Source organism: Chroicocephalus ridibundus, chromosome 8 (genome assembly GCF_963924245.1).
Source record: "Chroicocephalus ridibundus chromosome 8, bChrRid1.1, whole genome shotgun sequence".
In the NCBI taxonomy this organism is placed as follows: Eukaryota; Metazoa; Chordata; class Aves; order Charadriiformes; family Laridae; genus Chroicocephalus; species Chroicocephalus ridibundus.
Genome location: NC_086291.1, coordinates 18,022,845 through 18,048,617, shown reverse-complemented (window position 1 = coordinate 18,048,617; position 25,773 = coordinate 18,022,845). Strand labels below are relative to the sequence as shown.

General features: G+C 38.4%; 1 protein-coding gene across 5 annotated transcripts; it reads left to right on the top strand.

Annotated features, from left to right (window-relative positions):
- The first annotated feature begins 862 nt into the window (after positions 1-862).
- On the top strand, positions 863-25,773 carry KYAT3 (kynurenine aminotransferase 3). Of its 5 annotated transcripts, XM_063343974.1 has the most exons (15): positions 5,500-5,631; positions 5,856-5,968; positions 6,074-6,170; positions 8,782-8,840; positions 10,565-10,709; positions 13,721-13,870; positions 15,091-15,177; positions 16,605-16,727; positions 16,818-16,938; positions 20,595-20,671; positions 21,562-21,651; positions 22,293-22,479; positions 23,494-23,567; positions 24,003-24,089; positions 25,064-25,773. In XM_063343974.1, exons 3-15 carry the CDS (start codon positions 6,168-6,170, stop codon positions 25,124-25,126), a joined length of 1,266 nt encoding a protein of 421 aa, XP_063200044.1. In that variant the 5' UTR covers positions 5,500-5,631; positions 5,856-5,968; positions 6,074-6,167; the 3' UTR covers positions 25,127-25,773. The 5 variants fall into 5 exon arrangements, with proteins under 5 accessions (XP_063200040.1, XP_063200042.1, XP_063200043.1 ...); XM_063343970.1 differs by lacking the exons at positions 5,856-5,968; positions 6,074-6,170 and adding an exon at positions 863-1,006 and having other exon boundaries at positions 5,501-5,631; XM_063343972.1 differs by lacking the exons at positions 5,856-5,968; positions 6,074-6,170 and adding an exon at positions 880-1,006 and having other exon boundaries at positions 5,511-5,631.

Genomic DNA, 25,773 nt, shown 5'->3' with positions numbered 1-25,773 from the left:
TGCTCGGGAGATCACAGAATTATAGAATCATAGAATGGTTTGGGTTGGAAGAGATCCCAATGATCATCTGGTTCCAACCCCCCTGCCATGGGCAGGGACACCTCCCACTAGACCAGGCTGCTCAAAGCCCCATCCAGCCTGGCCTTGAACACTTCCAGAGATGGGGCATCCACAACTTCCCTGGGCAACCTGCTCCAGTGTCTCACCACCCTCATAGTGGATGCTACATAGAGATGCTACAGATATGAGTGCCCGTGTAGCTCCGTATCAAGAAGTATTGGAGCATGAAGAGATCAGAAAAATCATAATGCAAGTTCTGACAAAAAATCCACCAGAACTTGGCAATCATAAGACATTTCTAGAACATTCAGCCAAGCTGCTGTGTCCTACTTTGTGAGCAGGCCTCCCACCTGGCAGCAACCTTTCACCCACCCGCATGGCGCACCACTGAGGCCTTTGCAAGGCACCACCTCAACCGCCTGTCTCGCTACAGTGACTAAAGTTGCCCTTTGACGGATCACCTCCCCCTCAGGAGTGAGGGCAGGCTGCTCGGCCTTCCCGCCGCCTCTTCCAGGCCGTGCCCACCAATGCCATCACCCGTGTCCTGCTCCTCACTCCCCCGGCGGCTCTGAGGCGCCTGTGAGGATGCCCACAAGAAACCTGCCCTGGGCAGCCCCCTCCCGCTCCAGATGCGGGGCAGGACTTCACTTATCTCAGGCCACGGAGCTTTACACTCTCTTCGGCCGCTTACGGCCCAGTCGGTGCCCTGTCCCGGGCGGGCGACGAGGGAAGGGCCCTCTCTGCACCCCGCGGCCGCCATTTCCCTCAGGGGTTTCCCGCCTTTTCTGCTGAGGCGCCGCCAGGGAGCGCCGGTGGGCGGCGGGGAGACGGTCGCCCCCTCAGGGCGGCGGTGGCGGGGCAGGCGGGCGCCGAGCTCCGCCCTGGCGGCTCCGCGCCTCCCTCCGCGGGCGGGAGTGCGGTGGGCGGTAGAGGCGGCGCTGCGGTGGTGAGTTTGGCGGCGAGGGTGGGGGGTGGAGGCTCTGGCCTCAGGGCCTGTCTCTTTCTGCCGAGGGCCTAAGGGGGAAGCGGCCGTCGGGCTTCGCCGGCCCCCAGCTGGCGGTGGGGGGTGGGTGGCCGCGTTTCTTGGCTCTTGGAGCGGCCGGGAGCCAGCGCCGCGGGCCCGGGGAATGCGGAGGGAGCCGCGCAGGGGCGTCCCGTGGGCGTCCGGCGCCCTCCCCTCTGCTGGACGCGGGGCCTTGTCGGTGAGGCAGGGGGTTTGCTAGTCTCCGTCAGCTCCTGGCCTTCCGAACTTCGTGCTGCAAACGCGGAGTGCTTCTGGGGTGAAAATATGCGTGGGCTGAGGCGTCAGGGAAAGCATAACTGCAATATGAAGTGGTGAAATGGCAAAGCTGCTACATGGAGCGGGGGTGGGGGGGCGAGGAAGTAACACCACCACCTCATCCTTTTCCTCATTCCGTATTGTGAAATTTATTTCTCCACGCTCAAGTTTTCTCCATTCCATGAAGATTATGGAAGAAGAAATGACAAAATGTTGACTACTGTGACAAATCCTTCACATACAGCAGTTCTTAAGTTCAGTGCCCTTAATAAGAATACCCAACTTCCCTGAGTCCAGCAGAATTAGCAACAATTCTCTTGGCTTGACGTGCCATTTACTACTTTTAGATGGTAGAAAAAAAGTTTTGGAGAGGCCTTGGTAAGATGGCAACCCTTTCATTCTCTAAAGCTTTCATCTTCTAGACACATATGAAGAGAGTCTTTCAAAGGCTGAACAAAGTTTGGCTGAGATGTAATATTTTCCAGGTTTGCATATCCAACAGATATTAAACACAACACAAATGTAATAGGGTTTATATTTATATTATTGTGGTGGCTGATGGGCTTGCAGTGTTTCTGGTAGTGTTTGTTCCTGAGACTGCACAGTAAACTGAGACTACTTGTTACAATGGAAAAAATGCAGCAGCTTAAGGGGTCTGACATAAGTCTTTCAAGCTCAAAGGCATTGGTTTTAGAGAGGTGGTATAACTGATGCTCAAAGATGAAGGGACAGTAGCATCTGGCCTTCAGTTTCAAAGGGGAAAAAGTCAATTCATTACAAACATGTAATTTTACATAAAATGCCCTGATGGTACAGTAGCATCTGAGATCAGGGTACTGTATGAGCAGAGGTTGGGCAGCTGCGACGGGAGCAGAAGAGCCTGTGACTCAGAGGTTGTATCTGTGCTGGAGTGCCACAGCATGAGCTAAATGATTGTTAGTGCACAGATGTGTTCATAGAGTTCCCATGACAAAGTCTAGCTATATCTTCCAACCTAGTTTAAGTTACCAAATCCGAATTTAAAACAGATTAGCAACCACAATGTTTCTTCCTTCCAGCCCCAGTAAAAAGCGTTTGCTGTGTTGACCTTTCTGTTAGCCTTCCTTGCTTCTTACTGCCCTGAAAAATAGGAAGCTGCAGGGGTAGTCATTCGTTATCCTTTTTTCCCTTAACATGGTCATTTTCCTGTTTTCTTTATGAGGATACAAGCCTGAATTCCAGGAGGACTGACTATGAGTTAAAGAGTGAATGTTTCAGGGCGCTGAAAATTAGAATGGCATGAAAAGTATTCCTAACTGCTAATTTCTGAGTTTAACAGACATGACCCTTGGCCAAAAAGCTGGTGCCTGTCTCCAAGATTGAAAAAAGAGACATTAAAATAAGACTAAGAAAGAAAAAAATTAATACCTTTTCATTCCTCCACAAAGATCGGTGTGTTTTCTGTGTTTGAAGAACCTTACAAATTTTTAAGAGAGTTGAAACAGGGTTTGCAGTACCTCTGTAGCTGCCTAGCACTCTGCAGCTTTCCTGAGCTGGAAGAAACTTTCTATCTTGATGAGAAAAACTTACCTTAAGACATTACGAAACATCTCATTGGTGTCTTACACATACTTGGTTGTTGCAAAAACAGATACAGAGGTAATAATTAAGCGTGCACTCATCCTAAAAGTAACAGTAAATAATTCTCTTGAGCCTGTGATACGTATTAACATGTCATATACAATTATAGTGGGAATGTGCATGTTTAGGGGAAAAAAAAAAAGTTGTTCATGGTTTTTTGTTTTTTTTTGAGATCAGTATGGGAGAGTATCTGGTTATATTAAGGAGGCCTTCACCTTTATTTCCTAGAGTAGCTTAAATGGAAATATTCAGTATTGCAGAAGAGAGAAGAAGTATTTTTAGGAAGAAAAAAAGTAATAAAAAATTTTATAGGTGGCTTTCCCATTTAGTGGCCAGTAGTCTTGTCTCTGAGGGCTCTTGAGTCTGAAGAAATGCTGTTCAGCATTTGCTGGGAAAGTGTCACAAAGATTGAAATGTAGTGAGACAAATGGTACATGCTGGTTCCTTGACTTTCCTTACTCAGGCTGTTCAGCAAAGTAGTCTTTATTATGTCCCTCATAAAGCTTTCACAGTTTCTGTGGTATTAAAGGTGGATATCATTTTTTACTTCAGGTATTTCAGGTACTTGCAGAGATTGACTATGGCAGAGTGATACAGGTCTACTGCTCCTCATGTTATGTTGTGGTTTTGTATGTTTGCCTTGTGTCAAAAAATGGCTTGTCAAATACCACATTGTCTTTCAGTGCAACGTGGCACCGATGCTAGAAAAATTTACAACAGTTAATAATTTTTCTTACAAAAGTTGCAAGTTAATTTTGCGTGTAAGGTTCGCAAGTTTTTTATTTCATTTTGCTACTCCTCAATACAAAGTGAAACAAGCAATGATATGCATTTTTGTCCCTCTGTGCTAACTATTGCAAGTGTTTGCAGTGTGCTGCAAGAGTAATCCTGCCTCTGCTCTGACCCTGGAGAATGGCGCTATTGTTATAGTCACATTTTAAGATAGTATCAGTATGTTACATAAGTAGCTTTTGGAAGCATATACAAGGAGAGAAATAGAGGCCCTCACAACTTTTTTGATTTAATGTAATTATTAACAAAGATTATGTCAAATATGCTAAGTACTGTTATTAAAAGTAACGTAAAATTATTTACAGGTCTTTTAAAACAGATATACTTCTTTTGTGTCTTTCAGAGAATCTGCTGGCTAGTGTCAAAGGTGTAATTGCTGTTTACTTTTGCTAGTCCTCAGGCCAGCAGAGTTGAGAAAATTGTGTGTTTCTTCCTGTAAAGAAAGCGTCAATGAAATGTATACTTGCAGATTGCTAAATGCAATGGGATTGCATGGGTATTATTGAGGGTCTAATTGAGTTAGCTACAACTCAGTATTGTATGAGAAAGACCCTAATTTCAGAATTGAGACTTGAGTTTGTAGCACTGGAATACGAGAAAGGCAAAATCAACATACTTTAAAAACTTAACTCATTCAATGAGACATCATGAAAAGGGAGTATTGGTTGAGCTTTTCTGTTAGTTTACATGGAAAGTGTGAAGAACACTTTCTTGTTGGACTAAACCCGTTCTTCCTAATGAAAAAAATCATATACTTCGATATTGGATTACCTTCTCTACTTCTATCTGCAAGGCTTGCATGGTAGTGTTTTAACAGGCAATGGTGTTCCTTTGTTTCTAATACAAATAGTATAGGTTTTTTCTTTCTTTTGTTTTCTTCCCCTTTTCAGGTAGCAAAGCCTGGGGGGAAGCAGGGGTTATCTATTCTTTAATGAATAAAGTATGGAAGACAAAGTTAATAATTATACTGTTGTGGCTACTGTGTTTCTGACATAGCTCTACGGGTTACATGTTTTTCTCTTGCACATTCCAGTCATTTTGATAATGTCATCCGGCGTATATGTTTAAAAATACATTCTGGAAGTAGATGCCTGAAGTACCATCTCTTAATTCTTTTTTATAGTTATTGATTAACAGAGCACATTTCCTCTAATCAGTGAACGATCTGTTACTCCACACAGAATGTCCTTTCTAGCTGTCTGTTTTCTGCTGTGCTAGATATTTATGTTTGCCAAGTCACCGTGGCAAAACTTAGTATAGTTACATAAAGTGCGTAGGCCTGCTTCTCCAGTGTGACTGGTGATCTTAATTATCTCAGTTTCAGAATACCTGATTTGGAACACTTGAAAATGGAGACCAGTTTTAAAGCTGTGTGGCTTTTTAAAAATTGGGCTATTTTTCTCTTCTGTCTAAATTGGGAATTGTAATAGCAATTTTTATTACACAAACACATTTTTCACAACAGTTCTAACAGAGTCTTTGAACCTTGAATTGTGTTAAGTCTTAATTGTCATTCAAGGAAAAGATCAGTGCTGTCAAATAGAGCAAACCTTCCTTCTAGATGACATTCAGGAACATTTTGCAGCCCTGTCAGTTAAAAAGTTTCATCCTGTATGCTTACAAATGTGATAAGGTAATAATTTACTAGAACTTATTTCAGTGAAACAAAATCACTGAAGGGAAGAGAAGGGGACCTTATCTTTAAAATTGCTTAGTGATGTGTAGAAACTCATTCCTGGAATCTCTAAGTTTTTTTCAGGTCACTTATTTATTATCCAGGCATGCTTTTGGCTTCACGAAGCTTCTGTTGCCTTGGCGTTAGAACATACCAACGACGAACAGATTCACTTTCCAGATCCATCAAACTTTCAGCCTCTGCAGTAAGTATTCCTTCAGCTTCCTAGATAAAACTATTTTGTGCAATATTTGAGATGCACTAATTTTGCAATGTTGCCAATTTATATCTGTTAGCTGTGTTTATTCATTGTTAAATTGATCCAAACATTTAATATCAAGAAGAAAATAAGATATTTGAATCAGTGAGATATTTAACCACGCTAGCATAACAGAATTTGGCGATTATTGCTTTGTGTATCCTTTTCAGTCTTTAGAGTCACGTCTAGCACTTATCAGGCCAGAAGGATTGCCTAGTTGTTAGGGCACCAGAGCCTGAGATACAGAAGACAGTTTCAATCCCAGCTTTATCACAGATTTTTGGTAAGACAATTAATTTCTTTGTATCTCAGTTCTACTTTAATGAAATGAGAGTGGGGTGCTTCTTGATAAGGGCTATATAAGTACCTCAAACTTAATTTTTTACAGAATCTTCTCAGTCTCCCAGCTTAACTTCTTATAAGATTGTGCAGCTTCATTTCAAGTCTTCCAGTTTTATTGGAAGAAAGCAGAGCTTTGCAACATGGTAGGTGGTTGGAGGTCTCACTCTGCATTGCATATAGAACACTGGAATGTAAATTGGGTTACCAGGTCAGAACAAGAGTTTATCTAGTCAGCAGCTTGGGTCAACCAAGACACATGTCAGATCCTTAAAAATGGATGTTCAAACCATTGTACTGGACAGTTGTAGCATATTTTGCCCATTTGAGAAGCTTCTCTTAGCACGCAAGCCACTTTGAAGGTCAGCTTTTGCCTGAGTCAGATTTTAATTTTTCCTGTAAGTATTTGCATTCTATTTAATGGATTTGGATATTCTCACTACATGTGCTGACATCTAATCCTGATTGTTTTGGGTTTTTTTTTAATTTTCTTAAAATCTTGCCTTCAGTTGTAGCTTTTGACACTGAATTCCACAATTTAATTATGCACCATATAAAAGTATTTGCTTCTATCATTATTAAACACACTGCTATTCAGTTTAATCACAGCTTTCTTTGTATTAGGAAGAAAGATAAATATGAGCCACACCTGACTTTCTGTCATGTGCTTTCCTTGATGGAATGTGTTAGGGAAAGCAGGAGGGCAGAGTTAGAGCTTGATGAGGACATACCTCTCCCAATTAAGTTAAACTCATGGAAATCCTTGCCCTGCACCTAGAATTGGCTTGAAGATTATCAAGTGATTATATAACTGGGCTAAAACAAAAAAGAATTTTAGGAATGTCATGACTTTTTGGAAGAAAGAATGCTACTTAAGGTATCATTTTAAAATGTCACTTAATTGGTTGGCTTTCTCAAAGTAATAAGGTGGACCTGAACCCCACTGTAATCTGAATCCGTGAAAACCTAATGCAGGTCCAGCTATTCTGTTTTAAAACTAGTTTCAAGGCACAAGAAAAAATAAACAGGAAGACTTGAATCATTAAATATTTAAACTTAAAATAGTATGAGAGCTGTAAGGTGAAGCCTTATTTTACTTGTCAATACATTTTTAGCTAAGGAAGGTTACTTAATGCAGTTAAGAGTTACATTATAGTTAATTATAAAAGTCCTGCAGTTGATAAGCCTTTAGCTTTTAATAAATTGGAGGAGTTCCAAGAAGAGCTAGTCAGTGGAACAAATTTACCCATGGCAGCATACAGAATTCTCATTATTAACTGGAAAGATTCAAGGTGAGACTTCTTATTCCTTGTAGTATGAGAAGTAGTCTAGCATGTGAAAAAAGACGTGTGTGTGTGGCTCAGTCTAAGTAGTAGCTGTGTTATTTGTATTTATATAGTACAGACAAACATTAGTCATATTTACCAAGACGTACACTGTGAAATTGGATTCATCTTTTAAACCATATGCGTGTTTTTAAATAGATGCAGTACAGGTTACCTAGTCAGAAGTCCTTCTTAATGTCTTCTTGTTCTGTGTCAAGAATTACAACTTCACCTATCTAGTTATCTTAATGGTTTTCTTCCTGAGGACAAGTAAAACGTGTCCTGTGCTTGATTCCTCTGGTGTTTGTGTTTCATAGATGAGGTCAGAATTCGATCTGTGGAGAAGACATATGAGCAATGAAATATCTATTTAATTTTATAGCTTCCCATTCTTCAAATCGTTATGTATATGGTAGCTTCATTACTGTAAACAGGTTGAGTGCAAACATGTGCCTGCATATTTCTATGTGAGTCATTCCCATTGATTCAAAGTTGAGACTTGGAGTGTAATGGTAACACAGACATTTTCTTCTCAGAGTATGGATTTTGAATCTTTCAGACAATAACAACAGCTAACAGTGATAAAAGTCACTAAAATCAGTAGTCTGACTCAAAGAAACACGAGTGTCTGGAGGACTGAGGGACTATGTAATCCCTGTGTATTTTTTCCGGTATCAGGCTGGTTTACAAAGATAGAAATGAACTTCCACTTTTTTTGTGTGTTTTTTTTTCCCCCCTAACTTTCTTTTCTCTTTTTAGCTTAAAAATACCACAACTGTCAATAAGTTTTTCTCTGCCTTTATAGAAAGTACTCATTGAAAGTCTATTTTAAAGCAGTTTTTCAAGACCTTAATTGAAGGTCTGAATATACAGCAAAAACATGTTCTAATGTGGTTGTGTTGTGCTGTAAGTAAATAGTTTAAAGTTTTAAAAGTCTGAATGAAAATAGGAAATGTCTTTGCTATTTTCTTCTTACCCATCAATTTAACAAATAAAATTACTTTGAAAATGCACACTTTCCAAACAGCAGGAATGAGCAGGAATTTGACTAGAAATAACAGTCTTTAAGTTGTTAGTGTATCACAGAAAAGAAAAATAACGTATATACCCTATTTTTCTCTTTTTAGGTCATCTTTTAGAGCTCCTGAGCTAAATTGTGCCCCTGTTCCATCCTTGCTGAAAGTTCAGTGGCTTTAGATAATGATGAATGAGAATTTTGGACATTTTTGTGTATTTTCTTGTTAGTCTGAATTCAAGCTATTATAGAAGCTTTCATGAAAGAACATGTCTATAATTTTGTGTAACTACAGAATTCAGCTGGCAATGGTATATTTGAGAAAGGACGAAGGAGGGTTTGTCATGCAGAATCCAACAATATAGTACTTTGTCTTTCTTAACAAAATCGTTCTGTCTGTATATTTTGATCTTGCAGACAATGGCCTTCAGACACAAAAACACAAGACGAATTGAAGGCCTTGATAGCAATGTGTGGTAAGTAAAAGGAAAATATCTGCAAATCTCAGAATATGTCTTTGGCTGATATATTTTCTTCCCAAATTGATAATTATTGCCAATAAGAAGGTATATATCACTTGCTGTCTCTGCTGAAATAGATTTGGCAACTGCTTAGAAGTAGTGAACCAAATTCTGTTAAAGGTGTGAATTAATTCTTCTTCTTGAGCTTTAAATATTGGGCTTGGGCTTCTCTTCATCTAGCAAACCACACAAGACAAGTATAACTCTTGGGCATGGTAGTATAGCTAACTTTCAAATTTAAATGTTACTTTTGTTGAGTAACGTATTTCAATTACACTTGGTTTGTGTTTACCAAATGAATCAGATTTCTTTTTAAAGCTGTGCGAGCTGGCGCAGGCAGGGTGCAGGAACAACCACAAAACCATGGATGAAATGCAAAGAGTAAATTTATTTTCATTGCCTCGCCAACCACGGGATCCCCGAAGCAGCACCAGGGCAGAGGCACACAGGCAGGAACGCAGGCACTGTGAAGCTCGGTCCATGCTAGAGGATCACCGAACCTGCTGGTTTTGCCTGTTTATCAAGGATTCATACAGGCGTAGTGTACCACTGTGCTTTCATCTTTTCTACAGCAGGGCAGGAATCTTGAGCATATTCGATAGGGTGCCTCTAAGTCTTTGACAGGCCTATGTTATCTAAACGCAGGCGTTCTACTTGTCCAACACACAAGGCGAAACAACAATTAGAACGAGATGTGTTTTTCGATACCCCAGCTGCAAGTCACTTGAATGTGTTTATTCCTCGCCAATCTTCCATTATTTTCCCACAAAAGCCATTTTACTTGTCTTTATAATTTAGCTCATTGTTTTTAACACACTTTTTCCTAGACATTAAATTGATCTTAAGGCAATATTGCTATCACTGGTAAATATGGGATTTTGTTAGTTGGTGAAAACACTATTTTGGGCTTTTATTAGTTGCATGTATATATTATATATATACACAGAAGGTGTTTTGGTCATCCAGCCTCAAACTCATTTTTAGCAATTTGTATTGATTTTTGATAGAACTGTGATGCTACATAGGTTTTTTGGTTTTGTTTGGTGTTTTTTTGTTGTGTGGGTTTTTTTTTTTTTTTTAAATCTTGTTAACATTTGGGTAAGGAGGAAAGGTAAAATGCAAAGCTTACCTGTGAAGGGAGGAAAAACAATTGTTCAAGAATCCTAATGTTTGTATCTGACAGGCTACTAGGAACAACTAATTAACAACCTGAAACAGTCTGTTGCCTAAAATTACAAAAAAATATAAATTATAGTACTCTGAGATGACTGGATAGTTTAAGTGACACCTTCACTTGACAGAATCTAGCCTTTAAATTGTTTAATGTGCCTGTTCTAATTAGGTCTGTTTCATTTTGCAAAGAGGGTAGTGTTCCATTTTTGCCTGTATCAAGAGTTACTGTGTGTTTGTGCGTGTGCACATCTGAGCACAGTTCTGCTGGCAGAAGAGTTACTCTGTGGATGCAGAAAGTCAACCTTTTATTGGGTTCCTTCTGACTCCTGTGGTTGCTTAATATTGTCCCAGCCCCCACCTCTCCATGTGAGCCCTCTACTAAAACCTGTTTCCACTGCTGAGAACTTGTCAAAGTGAAATACTCATTTTTTTTTTCTTTTTCATGATAATGAAGGAAAAGATAAAATTATCTTGTACGTTCGCTTTAAGATGTTTTTTCTCTTTAGGGTTGAATTTACAAAGGTGGCAGCAGATCCCTCAATCGTTAATCTTGGTCAAGGCCTTCCTGATATATCCCCTCCTAGCTATGTTAAAGAAGAGCTGGCAAAGGCAGCAGCAGTTGACAGACTGAACCAGTACACACGAGGCTTTGTAAGTACTGTGGAACTTGAGGACCTGAGTTCAGTGGAGAGCATGCCTCAGGGAAAAAAAAATTGACTTTGCTTTAAATTGGTTTCATCTGTAGGTCATACTGTTATGTCCCATATTAAGTTGATCTAGGACCCTTATCTGTTACTAATGAACATCCTCTGTGTAGGCTTCTTCAAGGCAGAGTCCTTCAGCAAGAGCAAAATGGTTGAGTACATCTGGGATAGATTGTCTTTGAAGAGTCAATTCACAGTTTCAAGAGCGTAAATTATGTATTTAGCTCTGATTTTGGTCTGTGTAAACGTAAATCGGATAAGATAATGGTAGAATGAGAAAGAAATACTTGATACCACTTGAGACAGTGCCTCTAGGATCAAGAAAAGATTCACCCATAACATTTAGTTGATTTCAGTGGAGATCAGGAAGTGATGAAAACAGTAAGTATTTGCCCGTGGAGGACAGTCACTACCCATTCTGTACATTGGCTTGTAGAGTTTATGTCTTGAACTGGGTGTGAGTGTGTGGCATTTATCATTGTCCAAGGCAGGATATTCAAATGGACTATTACTGTTTTAGTATGACCACTTCCTTGTTTGGTTTGTCTTTCTTGTATTTTGTGGTAAAGATAAACCATGTTGCCTGATTGAGAATCATGTGTCAGGATTGCTACAAGACCCCAAGGAGTCTGTCTAATGTTCTTCTAGATGACCATGTTACACAACAGTGATAGAAAAACATTGTGTAGACTGGTAGGCCAGCAATTGTGTTGGTAGTTGCGCAATCATTGTGTATATATTCCAACAAAACCTTTTTCCTATTCTCTGAGAATCTGCATGCGTTAGAACTGACAAGGGAACAGCAGAGGCCAGCAGCTCCCTAAAGGAGAAGCTATCACAGCGAGCAGAGTGGAGGCCTCACCAGCCAGGGCTCAGTCCCACAGTAGCTAAGCAAGGCAGGTCCAGAGATGGTGGCTGAGGTCAGCCCAGATCACCAGGCAAGCGTGTCGTGGTGAGGTGGGCCTGAGGTCAAGCCAGGAAGTCAGTCCACAGGTCAGGCCCAGCAATGCTAACGACTGTGGTTAACCCAGTGATCACTGGGTAGGACCAGAGTGACAAGACAGGTCTAAGGTCGAACTACAGAATCAATCTATAGGTAGGAGCTGGGTTCAACAGGGTCTATAGCCAGGTTGCAGGCATGGCTGTAACTGAATTGTAGACCAGGGGCCCTGCTACATAGCTCTTAAATGGAGCCCTGGACAAGGCGCATAACTCTGGGTAGAGGCTCCAGGTGAGGATGGTCAGGGCCATTAAAGCTTGTTAGGGTACTCAGGGCCCCAGTGAGAACAGAAAGAAAAAAATAAAATCCCCAGTGAATGTAGTCTTATTACCATCCGTCTTTGGATCATTTTGTTTAATCACCTTGAGCTGTGTGCATAGAGTCTCTGCAAGTATGATATATATATATATGTATAAAAACTCTCTCTGTATATGTAAACTTGAATGTATAAAGCAATTATTTAGCATCAGAAACACACAAAAGATGGCTGGGATATAATGAACTTCTGGGCTAAGCATTAATGTGGCGTTCACCCCTGACAAGGTACCTGAAAATTCTTTGCTCACCAGGCAGACAAGGTTTTGGAGGAGCCTTGGTACAAGGGGAAGGGTTACAGAGAAAATGGGCTATAGTTTGCCTTCCAGCCGATATTCACACACTGATTCTCTAAACAATTTGTAAATCAAGCATAAATATAGTTTTCCCAATGCATGTAATTATTCAATATTTACTTCTATCACTTTGTTCTTTATTTCCAAATAGTTTGATAATTCCCATGATAATTATGAACATTTGCAGATATATTGTACTGTAATAGTAATTAATGAGGAATTTTTACCAATATTCCCATCTTGAGCCTTTGCACTTCCTCTGCAAACTTCTGCACTTGTAGGGTTTTTGAGCAAAGTATTTGTGGTAGCAAATACAGGAGGGATGAGTGTGAATGATGCACATCCATCTGATTAATTGAGACATTGTCTCGGCCCTCTGCGGTGCTTGGACCTCTCATTGACTGTAGGGCTATGGCTTGTAGAGTGACGTAATGTGACTTGGGTGGTGCAGCATTCCTGTGTAGCTGACACACTCACGACAAGAAATGGCTGTCATTTGAATCAACAACGACTTGTAAGCCTTTATTTATGGTAATGTTCTTGTTTACAGAAGGGTTCATGGTTTTATGTTTTGTGTGTTGATGTACAGTGTTCAGTATTTTAGAGGTTTTTTCTTACATAGTTGTATTTTCTCACTGAGCTGTTTTATATTTCCACCAAGTATCCAAAAAGAAAAAAGATTTTCACAGCAGGAAACCTGTAGTCTACCTGAGTAAACGGAATTGCATATTATCGCATGCTTATTTTCTTGTTCTTTGCACATTTTGAGAAGAGTATGTTAACTCCCATGTCCCTGTAGGGGACAGAAATGGTGAATGGTGCTCTGAGATTTGGGATATGACTGTAGGAATCATCATTCTGATCACAAGTTGTGTTTATCAGCAGTATATGAACAGAGTAAAAAGATTTCCCTTGCACCAAATAACTTCTAGTTGAAAGATAAGGAAAGAAACAGAATGAACTTCAGATGGAAGTATGGGCGGGTGAGAAAGAGACTCTAAAGGAGGCGAGGATGAATTGGTTTTTCTCCTCCTGTCTTTTATCCTACCTCTCCTGTAGGCTACCTGGAGCTATCCTGAGATACAATAAGAAGATAGAAATTAAACAACATCAGATATACAAAAAGAATTTCCTAGTAGATACAAATAAATTGGAACCACTTTTCTTCCCTAATGTGCAAAAACTTTAAACCATGCTACCTGTTAAGAGCCATTAACACTGAGGGCTCATCCCAAATTTGTCTATTTCAAAATGTATTGTTTTGATATATGTGGAAAAACCCCCAAACATAAGTTTTGTAAGTTGTCAGGAGCACACCAATCAGTTGCATTTTTTTGCTTTAAACAGGGACACCCTTCACTGGTGAAAGCCTTGTCTCAAGTGTACGAGAGAGCTTGTGGAAGGAAGATTGATCCTCTTACAGATATCCTGGTGACCGTGGGAGCTTATGGATCTCTCTTTAGTACAATACAGGCATTAATTGAAGAGGGAGACGAAGTAAGTTTTTATTTGAAATATTCAGGTATACTCACTGAAATGAGAATTAGCCTGGGTTTTATTCATCCATTTTTAAATATAAGCTAATGTTGGGGCTTCTTTCTGATCTCCATTAACTTTATTTGTTACAGTTGCACACCTGACTGACAGTTTCGGAAGCTATGATGAGGAGACTATCCTTTGGATGTCTTCCTATCATTCACCAACTTACAGAGCCCTCTCTTTCATACTTATGGTACCTGTAGCAGTTTCTTTATCACTATTACTGTGATACAATACACACTTAGTCCTTATTTGAGAAAACTTATGGGCTGCTGTCTACAACAGAAGGCTAAGGGCATGCCAAGTGTTGTTGGTTGTTTGAATAACCTTTGTGTATGAAGTTCTGTTTTGGACTATTGTGTGGTAGCAGCATAGGTAGCAGAAAAGCAGAAAAGTCCTTTAAAGAAAAGATTGTTAATTTACTGTACTAGCTGTGATGGTTCATACCTTCACTACTGACGTCTGCCTTTTTGTCAATGATATTAAAAGTAATTTTGGGGGGATATTTTTATCTGTAGTGGACAAGAACTTTTTGTGTTGTCATGCATTTTGCGTTCAATGTTTTGTTGCTTTTACTTGTGTAATGTATTCTTGCTTGTATCTTTTCTTCCTTTTCTGTTGCTCTGATATTCACTTCTCTTTTTTGGTAACAGTCCTCTGCTATGAGCCTTTGGGGTTTTTTTTTTTGTTTTCCTATTATCTAGTCTCTACACAATTGTCCTTGAATTTGTCCTCTTTTTCTGCCTGAAAATTTTCTTCTGATAAAATTTGAGGACTGAAGCCATTCTTCTGGGATTTCTGGATACTAGAAAATCCTGGAATTTCATGGACGGAACTAGGGCAACTCTTCTGTCGTTTAACAATTTTCTGTCTCCCATCTTTGCATTTTTGCCTTGCACTTCAAAATCTCTGTGCAGGACCCAAATGTTCCTAATATTATATTTTAATAATGTGTAACTATAGAAGAACAGCCTGCATGTTGTCAAAATGAGTGCTTATTATACTTAGGCTAAGGGCATTATTATGTGATGTTCTAAAAGGAGAAACATTCTGCAATGTTAGATCAGGGTGGAGTGCCAGAAACATTATCAAGTTATACCACCAAAGTAAATCTGGAACTATGATGGTATTGTGCATGGTAAATTCTCTGTTTCTGATACTGATAACTGTAATTTCAGGTAATAATAATAGAGCCATTTTATGACTGTTACGAACCAATGGTAAAGATGGCGGGTGCAAAGCCTGTTTTTATCCCACTGAGATATGTGAGTAGCTTTTTAAAAATGATTTATCATATAAAGTTTCTTATCCATACTCAATACAGTTTGATGAACACCTAGGCAATGCTTTTCTGTATAGTTTTTCATAGTATCTAATTATATAAAAAATTGTTTATTTGTTATAATGTAAGTCTGAGGCAATGACAATCCAAAGCAGATAGAATATTTTATTACTGTTGGAGAAGGTGGGACAATGTTTCTCATTTACTTTAATTTGCACATTCTGAAAGCTGATCATAATTCCTTTTTGGATGTCATCAGAGAATGTTTTCAGTGCAAATTAGGGAAAGAGAATCACATATCAGTGCAATTTCTGTATCTGCTGGTTTTCAAAATATTTGGTTTCTGATCCCTTCAGCAATTCCTACAATGACAGAATGTCATTTCTTTTCCAAAATCTGTTTACAAAATAAGGAGAGATCTTGCAGTAGACATATTTGCTATACGTATGAGAATTACTGTTTCCTTTATTGGTAAAAAGGAGTAATTTTAGTATGGGTTAATTTTCAAATTGGTACTGCTGGCATTATGCTGACAGCTTGCAAGGATTGTTCTGGATGCAAAGTGTTGATCCTATTACCGTTGCTTTGGGTGACTGGCAGCCTTGCATGGGGAGGGCTGAGGTGCTTTTTAGGCAGGACTCTTGCATGAACACCATGAAATCAGAACAACATGGAGTGACAAAACCTCCAGAACTGCAGTGGAAGTAGGTGAGATTTTTCCTCTGTGTGCCCTCCTTCTAGGGGCATTTTGAATGATGGGGTTCCTCTGGGTATTTTCTGTTTTGCACCCTTGTTTTCTGTCTGGCCCTCTCCCAGTAATGTGCAGGTGTCAGAAAGTTAGTGTAGCCATGCTTTTTGTTCTCTGTAGCAACTGGCCCAAACTTCCGTTGTCTTTGTGTAATATCACAGCAACTCCAGAGCCTCAGTGGTACAGATTTTTAACTGTTTCGCCATTTTCATATGGACAAGGAGGAGGAAAAGATCTTGAATCTCTCCAGTGGTGATCAGTCTTTCCAGCCAAGCATGCACACACTTGTTCTAGGGTCTGAGAAGGCTACAAACTCTTATGTCATATGACTGGGCTTCCTGCATTACACACTGATATAATCAGCATGTGTGTAAACAGATCCTGGAAACCAGTTCCTGGGGAGGCTATAAGACAGACAGTGGCTGGGAGGGGACAGCAACTGTCATAATAATTTACCTTGCTCTTAGGCTCCCTGCCTGTTCCTAGAAATGCCCTCTCCCAGGAGAACAGGACAGATTGGATAGATTGTCAAGTATGGTTATGAAAGTTTCTGAGGGTGATAAGTTGGGCATCTCTGTTTAGGCTGTGACACGTTGTATTCAAGTAATGGATAAATTTATGTTTTGGTGGTTTTTTTGGTTTGGTTTTTTTTTTTTTTTTAGAAAAATGATGGAAACTCTGCATCTAGTGTTGATTGGGTCTTAGATCCTGCTGAACTTGCAAATAAATTTAATTCCAAAACAAAAGCAATTATTCTGAATACCCCGCACAACCCTATAGGCAAGGTAAGAGTCCTGCTTTAACACTACTGTAATTTCAGAGTATTCCTTAAACATTCTGATTAATGTATTTTCCCTTACTTTCTTGTATCCCAGGTATTTACCAGAGAAGAGCTCCAAGTAATAGCTGATCTCTGTATTAAACATGATACCCTGTGCATCAGCGATGAGGTGTATGAATGGCTGGTCTATAAAGGAAATAAACATGTTAAAATAGGTACTGATTTTTTTGTGGCATCTTAGAAGTGGTTGTGGGGTGATGTCATAAACGTGCCTCTTGGAGATAATGGTTGCTGGAAGGAGCTCAAACTTCAAGCTTTGACTATTTTACAATGTTTAGACTCTTAAGTAGGAGACTCCCTACCTTTTCTGAAAAATATTTTGAAGAATAATTTCCAAATAGAATTTCCAAAAGCTCTTAAGTCCCTCCAAAGATGTTAAGTAATGGACATTGAATTCAATGAAGTCAGTTGCTGCACAGGCAGTGTGAAAGCATGCTGAAGCATTCAGGCAGCGTTGCTACAGGCATAAAGCATCATTGCAAGAACAAACCAGAAAACCAAATATGATGTTATGTCCCTGTCCCTCTTGTTTTGCTTCTTGATCCAAGTTTCACTGATGTTAGTGGAATCACTCCCACTGCATAAGTGAATCTAGTGCAGGTTACTGAACTCCTTCCTCAATTCTATAATGCTACAGCTAAGCATTTATGTAAAAGTTTCTGGTGTGGTGGTTTTGGTTTGAACCTGCTTATGTGTTTGATCTGGCTAAAGTCCAAAACTTCCTTACTATATGTACAGATGTTTTGTTTCTAATGGTAGCATCTTGCATGAACTATCAGTTATGATACACTTATTGTCATAACGAAGGCACATTTCAGTAATGTGCAGTAGAGACATCTAGTTGAGATAAAACAACGAAATCAAAGGATGTAAATATAACTTAAACCTGAAAAAGCTTAGCTCTTTTCCTGGCTTTGCCACTGGTTGAATGCTGAATAACTTTGATTCTATGCTTCAATTCCATATATGTAGAGCGGCAATAAAATAAACTTTTTGTTAGTGTGGGCTATATCATTGTAAAAACTGAATCTTATAAAATGTAAGAAGGAAATTATATTTAAATGACCTTGCAATACTTATTAGCTCAGCTACAAAATTGCTGATCATACAGCTGCAATACATTGATTGTATTGGCCACGCATAGGCTATGAGTCTGTTTTGAAAGCGGCCTGATCTCCTGGCAGTTGTGGTGTGTTGGTAGTGATACCTTCTCAAAGACCTTCAGACATGGAAGAAGGGGAATGTTTTGGGTACATTTGTGTGATAGTAATCTGAGTCAGTGCATCCTAGCAAGTTACCACAGTGGCTTATCATGTCCCAATTGCAAAGTAAAATGAGTTAAATTAAAGCTTGCTTCATGTACTTAGCAGGTGGTTCATGCAAATAGCCATCCTTAGAAGCAAAATCTGTGTGGGTGGTATAAGATCATCCATTTTCCTTTGCAATGGCAGCAGGTCCGAATGCTTGTGTTGTCAGTTACACTTTGTCTTAGTGGACAGGTGGTGAATTCTTGAGACACAGTAACTCCTTTTTTTTGTTTATATCAGTATTGTCATTTTAATGCTTCAAACCAAAACAGTTTCCAGTTGAACAAAAGGCATTCTGTAGTTTAGCATAAAATATGAAAATAGTATGTAATGATAATGCAAGTTAAAGCCTGGACAGTTAGTCAGCTAGGTTAAGGAACGTATTCTCTAACAGATCCCATGACATCATCTTTAACTTTAGTGTTAAAATGACTATAAAACCTTCAGGGTAACACTGTAAACAAGAACATTATTTCAGTAAAAGGAACAAGGTCTGCTCTTAACTTAAGTTTCTTAGATTTTTTTTTTAAATCTACAAAAGGTAATACAAGAAAAAATGAATGTGTTATTTCACTATTTAAAAACTGTTGTGTTTGCATATTAACCTCTACATATTCCATCAAATGCAGTGACACTTTTTTAGTGAGAGATGCGAGATGGATATTGAATCAATTTACAGGGTCTGGTGGTGGTTCCTTAATACAATTTAACAGGGGTTGCTAGCCACAGATCATAAAATTAGTACTGTCTTTGTGCTGTCACTGAAGCAGTTTTCTGTAGTGTAGAGCAGTTCATCGTGTTTCTCATCATTATCTGACTTCCGCAAAACTGTGGACCTCCTCTAAGTAATGATTAGGGTTGCACTGGCAGATGCAGAGATTGCATCTCCTGACTGAGGATTCTGAACAAGCCTCTCAACAAGCTGAGTGTCATCCCAGGTAACAGGCTTATTACATGTGTTAGTTTGCACTTCATTAGTTTTTAAATTGTAGTCAGACTTGGTTATGATGTCATATAATGGTGTTGCCATATGGCATGGAGGAATTTCCCTCTCTATTTAAAACTTGCTGCTTGTAAAAGCAATAGGGCTATTTCTTTCCCTGTGCCCTGTTGCTGCTGCTATTGTTTGAAATGCTGTTACGTTCCGTCTTCAAGGTCAAATTCCTATGACTGTGTGGCAAAACAGTGTCACTAGAGGGCATTAGCTTTGAAATTCAATTCTTTTTGCAGTCTGAGAGAGCCAGTTTGGTTGCCTTTAGGAAGTATCTATACTCTTGATCTAGCTAGCTAGAAGGCGCATCTGTTCAAACTGCCTTTTTGTTTCAAGGTCACAGAGCAGTTGAGTGAATATGGGTGGGCTAATAGGAATATGAGTTTCTTTCCTGCTGTTTTGTTTCTCCCCTTGGCAAGTGTGCTCAAAAAAATACAATACCTGTTTTCCAATAACTGCAAAGACTTACACCGTGTCTAATGCAGATAACTGCTGCAAAAACTTCCTTATGAAATTCAGTGGTTTTATTTGGAAAATCCTTGTTCATTGGTCTCCCTAGAGAGGGGATTTAACAATTGGCAGATTCCTTGGTAGTGGTTCTAGTGTACAAATGAGGTGGAGCCGGATGTTGTCAACCACTGTAATTGCAGTTGTGGTTTGACCTTGTCTAACTTTGTGTCTCGGACTTAAGTGTGTCTTGATTCATCTGTTTCTGTTGAAAGTGAATTAAGTTCGAGTCCAAATAGAGCTCCCCTGAAGCAGTGTACAGAAAAAAATTTGCAAACTATAGGAAGAGACCTTTGGTTTGCCATCACCTTGGAAAGGAAACAAAGGATTTTTGTCTCCTACCAGATACAAACACAGAGATAGAGATAGGCCTCTATGCATCCCTTAATCGTTGCAGACATCAGTAGCTTGCTGCTATTGTCGGTCAGTCACAGGCCTGTTTAAATTATATAACAAAATGTAATTTATTTACTCACTCTACTGATTTTCTGATTCTTGTGGTGTTCGGTTCTGGGTTAGAAGCCTTAATAATTCTTTTATTTTCCTGATGTCTGAGACAGCCAGTGACACTGAACTGGACAATTCTATTAAAATGGCTTGCAGTGCCTGAATTAGTGTTGTATATGGTGCTATTATCAGGCATCAGAAATAGTGCTATCTTGAGACGAACGGGTAGCCACTTCTTAGATCGTATCTTTCTTATGAATAATTATGCTTTTTAGCTAGGGATAACTAACATGTAGTTTTCACAAACCGTGCCTCTTATTTTCTGCCTCTTCTTTATCCTTTCATTAATCTTTACCTTCTTCTCATGCCAAAAAGCATTGGCCCATATATCCTTTCTCATTTGTTACAGTTGCTATAATTTTAGAATATTCTCATTGCTTGCTTTGTATGCTGCGATGATACGTCAACATATAGCTCTGAGCTAGGGGCAGTACAGTTTTTCTAACTACATGGAATATGTGAGTGCACCTGTACCCAATTAATTTTATTTTATATACAGCTACGTTGCCAGGTATGTGGGAAAGAACAATAACTATAGGAAGTGCTGGAAAAACATATAGTGTAACTGGCTGGAAGGTAAGAACAATCAATATAAATGAGTTCAGTTATATAAATAACGGAATGCATTTATTACACTAAAAAAATCTCAGGTTTTATGACCTGTCTTTTGAAAGCTTCTGGCAAATCTCCATGTCTCCAAAGCATGAAGATAGCATTCATTTGGAGTAATTACCTATCTTGAACATCCATGTTTTAATTCTCTTCTTGTCTCTCAATTAATAAGCTCTTGTGAGAAAACAATACTAAAAAAATAAACACAGTACGATTTGTTCAAAACCAGTCAAGAATCTTGGAGAAAAAATGGATATTATGATATTTTAACTTCCAAGTTTTGTGGTGATATTTTCAGATGGTGATAATGGTATGTTTTGGAATTGCATATATTTCTGTAAAATATGTAATGATAATATTTTGCTTGACTTTAAAATATATATCAGAAAGTAAACAAAAATATTTAACCATTTAGTGACTAAATTCTTTCTTCTTCATCCCCTGTGTTCAAACTGAACCATGACATATCCGACTCAGTAGTGAGCTTTTGCTTTATGCTCAGACCACTTTTGACACAGGAGCTTGTAAGATGGAAAGATTCTAAAACAATTAGGAATGACGTTCCTAATAAATGCTCGCTTTGATTTCTAACCCTTGTTATATGAAGAGTTAAAAGTTTGCTCAGTACCCTATGAGAGACAGGGATAAGTGAAACTATTAACTTTTCTCTCAAACCTAGAATTTTAAGGGCAAACTTTGTGTAAACCAGCTCTTTCCTGAATTCTTCATCAAAACCAATTCACTACCAATTCTTAAAATAGAAAAACTTGAGACATTGGCTAATTTTAATTCTTTGATAATTTTTAGTAACACCATTGCTGTAAGTATAACTTATGCATGCTGTCTTCTTTCAGCTTGGTTGGTCTATTGGCCCCCAGAACCTGATTAAGCATTTGCAAGTTGTTCACCAAAATACACTGTATACTTGCCCAACTCCATTACAGGTAGGTACACATGGGGCAGAGGAGGTTATTTTCTGGTGTAGCAAAACTATAGGACTCACTGTAACAAAACAATAATCACAACAATGATTTCTAGTCAAATTTTTAGTCAAAATATGTCTTCTGGCGTCCAAGAAGAGAAGACAAATTTGATCAACTCACTAGAAGTTTTAAAAAAATAAATAAATCAGTCTTGCAGATTCTTTCTTCTTTCACCTACAAACTGCTGTTTCTCGCATAAAATGTGACAATCTTATTGGTTTCCTAGCAAATACAAATAAAAGTTGTCGCAATAATGTCTTGTTTTACTGAGCATTATCTCTGATAGTTTCTAGTATTCTATGATACGTTATTGTCAATAATGTAAATTTAGCTTCAATTCAGGTTCTAAACCCTTGCGTCAAGGACTGTGACTTCTGTATATGATTAGTGCCTAGCAAATGTTTGGGTGCTTTGGGTGTTGCCACAGTACAAAGCAACAAACAAATTGCACTCTTTGACCTAGCTTGTGTAATTTCTGTATGCTAGTTTGCTTAATAAGGGCCAGAATCATAGGAAAATCCATATGATTTCAGTAGGAAGTGTGAGTATCTGTGAATTTACTGAGTATCCATGAGTGCTTTGAACATTGATTATGTTTCCAGGAGGCTTTGGCACAAGCATTTTGGATAGACTATAAACGCATGGATGACCCAGACTGCTATTTTTACTCACTGTCTCGAGAGCTGGAAAGCAAGCGTGATCGGATGGCTCACCTACTTCAAGAAGCTGGACTAAAGCCTGTCATTCCAGATGGAGGATACTTTATGATTGTTGATGTTTCTACATTAAGTTAGTATGAAGTTTATTAAAAGGGGTGTCAAAAGCAAGTATTGTAGTTAAGCTGAAAACGCAACTTTCATTATAAACTGTATTCTCATTTCATGTTTGTATAACATTGTCAGAAGTGCTAATTGGGACTAAAATTTCTCTTTGACCTTTGCCTGGGAGTTAGATTTTTATAAGCTTCAGCAAAGCCTTTGTTTGTGATCGTACCTACTCTCCATGTTTTGCAAAGTTTTGGCAAGGTTTTAGGGAAGATAAAGAAGGTGGATAAAAATTTCTATTTTCAAAAGGTCTATGGTTATGAAAAGGTTTGAGCGCCAAGAACCTGATTTAATATCCTGAGTTCGTACACTTGTACTTGCCCCTTTCTGTTTTTTGTTTGCTTATTTTTCTTAATCTGAAGTCATACCTTCAAGGCTCTTTGAGGCATTCTGATTTCTAAACACTGTAAAATACTACCAAAATTTACAAAACCTTTTGGAAATGCAGGTTTTGGTAACTTTGGAGGAAGAATTCCCACAGGGGAACATGTTCTAGTTCCACGTTTTTCACTAACTGGTCCTTATGGCACTTCTCATTCACACAGAAATGTTTAAACACAGCTGGACCTTGCAGTGCTACCACACGTCAGAAAGTTTTAGATACCTCAGTTTCACAGATGAGGAAATCGCAGTTGCAGTGATTATTGCTGTGCATGCAATAAACACACTCTTCAGTACCCTCCACAGTCCTGATCCCTCAATAACCCAGACTTGAGGACTTCTTGGAGTACTGCATAGCTTTCATCCAAGCTACGTGTCAGAATTTGCTTTGAATGGAAAGCAAGTGCTCAGGTCGGAATGGAGAGATTCAATCTGTTGACCTATTTTGTTATAGTATATTTTTAAAATTATATTTTAAAATAAAAACATACATCTTTATTCTTAAGTATTAACTATAATAAAGTGTTGTTAATGAATGCCTTCCCAATGGAGTCAAGGAAATCTTACAACATGTTTGTTTTAAATTTAATTTTTTTAGATGTGGATCTTTCTGATCTGGATGAGAAACAACCTTATGATTATAAATTTGTCAAATGGATGATAAGGTCTAAGGTAAGGTATCTTAGACATACTCCTGTTTTAGAAATGCTTTTCTGTTGAAAGCAAGAGCAGTGCAACTGTCTTTATTAAATGTCATAGAGATATTCCATTCAAAATATTATTTGGTGTTTATAGTAACTGCTGATAATGATGTGGCTAAAATATTGCTAAATATAAAAAAACCTGTAGGTTTGTGTTATGTCCCAGCACTTTTCTTTCAGCATGCTTCAGTGTTAGTTGTACAAAAGTACCTTTAAAATGTTTTGCCTAAGAAAAGTAATTTGAATTTGGTTAAGCCTAGCTAGTGTATATAAAACCAAACTCCGTCTTTCCTTCGCGTGTCAGGAGGGAGAGTTCTAGAAATGGAATAGTAAAATCATCATGCTTAAAACAGATTTTTTTAAATACATATATAAAATAAGCAAATATTTCTGGTTTATGTTTCAGAAGCTGTCAGCAATTCCTCTTTCAGCATTCTGTGGTCCTGAGACAAAAAAGCAGTTTGAAAAATATATACGTTTTTGCTTCATTAAGGTAAATTTGTGTCCTGGGAAGACTTAAGACTTCTAGAAATCAGTGCAGTACAGAAATTTGCAAGTAATTGATTGAAGTTATTTAACATGTTTTTTGTGAATTGGCTGACTTTTGTCATTTTGTGAGCATTTCCTTTTCACATATTCTTCCTCCTTTTGAATCTGTTCTTAAAAAAACTGAAAGACTTTGGGGACAAGTATGTAAGCTTTGATAAACCCACAGCCCTAAGATGTTTCCTGATTGTTCTGTAATAGAGTCATCATAATGGAACATGTGCAACTCCTTAACTGTTCTAGTACAAAGATCAGAGCCTTAGATCGAACCAGTAATGAAGGGGAGTTTCTGCTTGTCTTACTTAGTTCTTTTGATGAGGTATAAAGACTTATGATGTAAACTGAGCCAGTAACAACCAGGATGAAACTTGCTGGTTGTAAATGTGGCTTTCCCAGGACGAACAGCAGCAAGCATGTAAAGTTAAAGACTACTTGTATGACCCGCCAGGTTGTAGCCAAGCCACACAACTGGCCACTGGATGGATTACCCACATTTAGAGGGATTATGTTTAAGTAGTTCACAGCATAACTTGGTTGCATGGAGATTTAAAAATCGCAACTGTACACATAAAGATTAGGAAACTATGCTAGTATGTCTCCAATATAGAGCTGCCAAGTACATCACTGCATAAATGCCAGGCATTTATATAAGAAATGTTGCTTTCATTAAATTTGATAGTATGAATACTGAGGAAAATATGTTGTCTTTTAAATATACCTAATAAATATTTGCAAGGAATCGGCATTGAATTCTTTGTGTAGTCTAGATTTGTAGCTATAACTGTTAATGAAAAATGGAAAGATATTTACAGGATGCAAGTGAAACTGCCAAATATTGATTTTGGATGATACAATCATGACTGCTACTCTCTTTTCAGGAACTCCATACTTGCAGTAATAGTGATGTTCCTTGTTTTGCAGAAAGACAGCACACTAGATGCAGCTGAAGCAATCCTGAAGAACTGGAATAAACAGACAGCCTGATTTTTCTTATTAACGCTTCCATCTGGTATTATTAGCCAATAGTCGCAGGTTTTATTGCAAATTTAAGAACAAATTACTTAATACAGTACAGAATTAATATGACATAATTGTGCTGCCACCTGCTGAGGGGTTAAAACAATGATTTACTGACATGTGTAATGCAACTCAGGTTATTTTCAGTCTTCAAAATAATTTACTTTTTTTCCTAGAAAAATAAATAAATATGGGATTCACTTCTTTTACTGAAAGACAAACATTTGTAGGACTGTGTAAAATAAATAAATGATATGGGTATTTTAAAAGTTATAAGAAAAAAGTGGGAGGTGTTTTTGGTATGAGACAGTATAGGAACTAAGGGTGAGACTTAAACATTGTGGCTTGTGAAACACAATAGCCTGCAGTGGAGGAAAATTAAGATATGCCTCATATTAGATAATTGCAGTGACTTTCTACATACATACCTACCTACCCTGTCTATGCACAAATTGCATCAGTTTATTTAAAGTGGTGGAGTTAAATCAATGCAGCGTTTATACTGTAGGCAAGACTGAAAAGTGCTAAGTTGCATAATTACTATTTTATTTTCCCACAATAGTCAAGTGTGCTGCTCTGAAAGTATTCAGTCCTCAATAAAATTATAAAAGTGG

Excerpts from the sequence above, each read along its gene's own strand:
- KYAT3 (XM_063343970.1), top strand. The coding sequence starts at position 5,533 with ATGCTTTTGGCTTCACGAAGCTTCTGTTGCCTTGGCGTTAGAACATAC. Across the intron at positions 16,728-16,817 it reads CGCACAACCCTATAGGCAAG|GTATTTACCAGAGAAGAGCT; the intron begins GTAAGAGTCCTG and ends CTTGTATCCCAG. Across the intron at positions 23,568-24,002 it reads AATGGATGATAAGGTCTAAG|AAGCTGTCAGCAATTCCTCT; the intron begins GTAAGGTATCTT and ends TTTATGTTTCAG.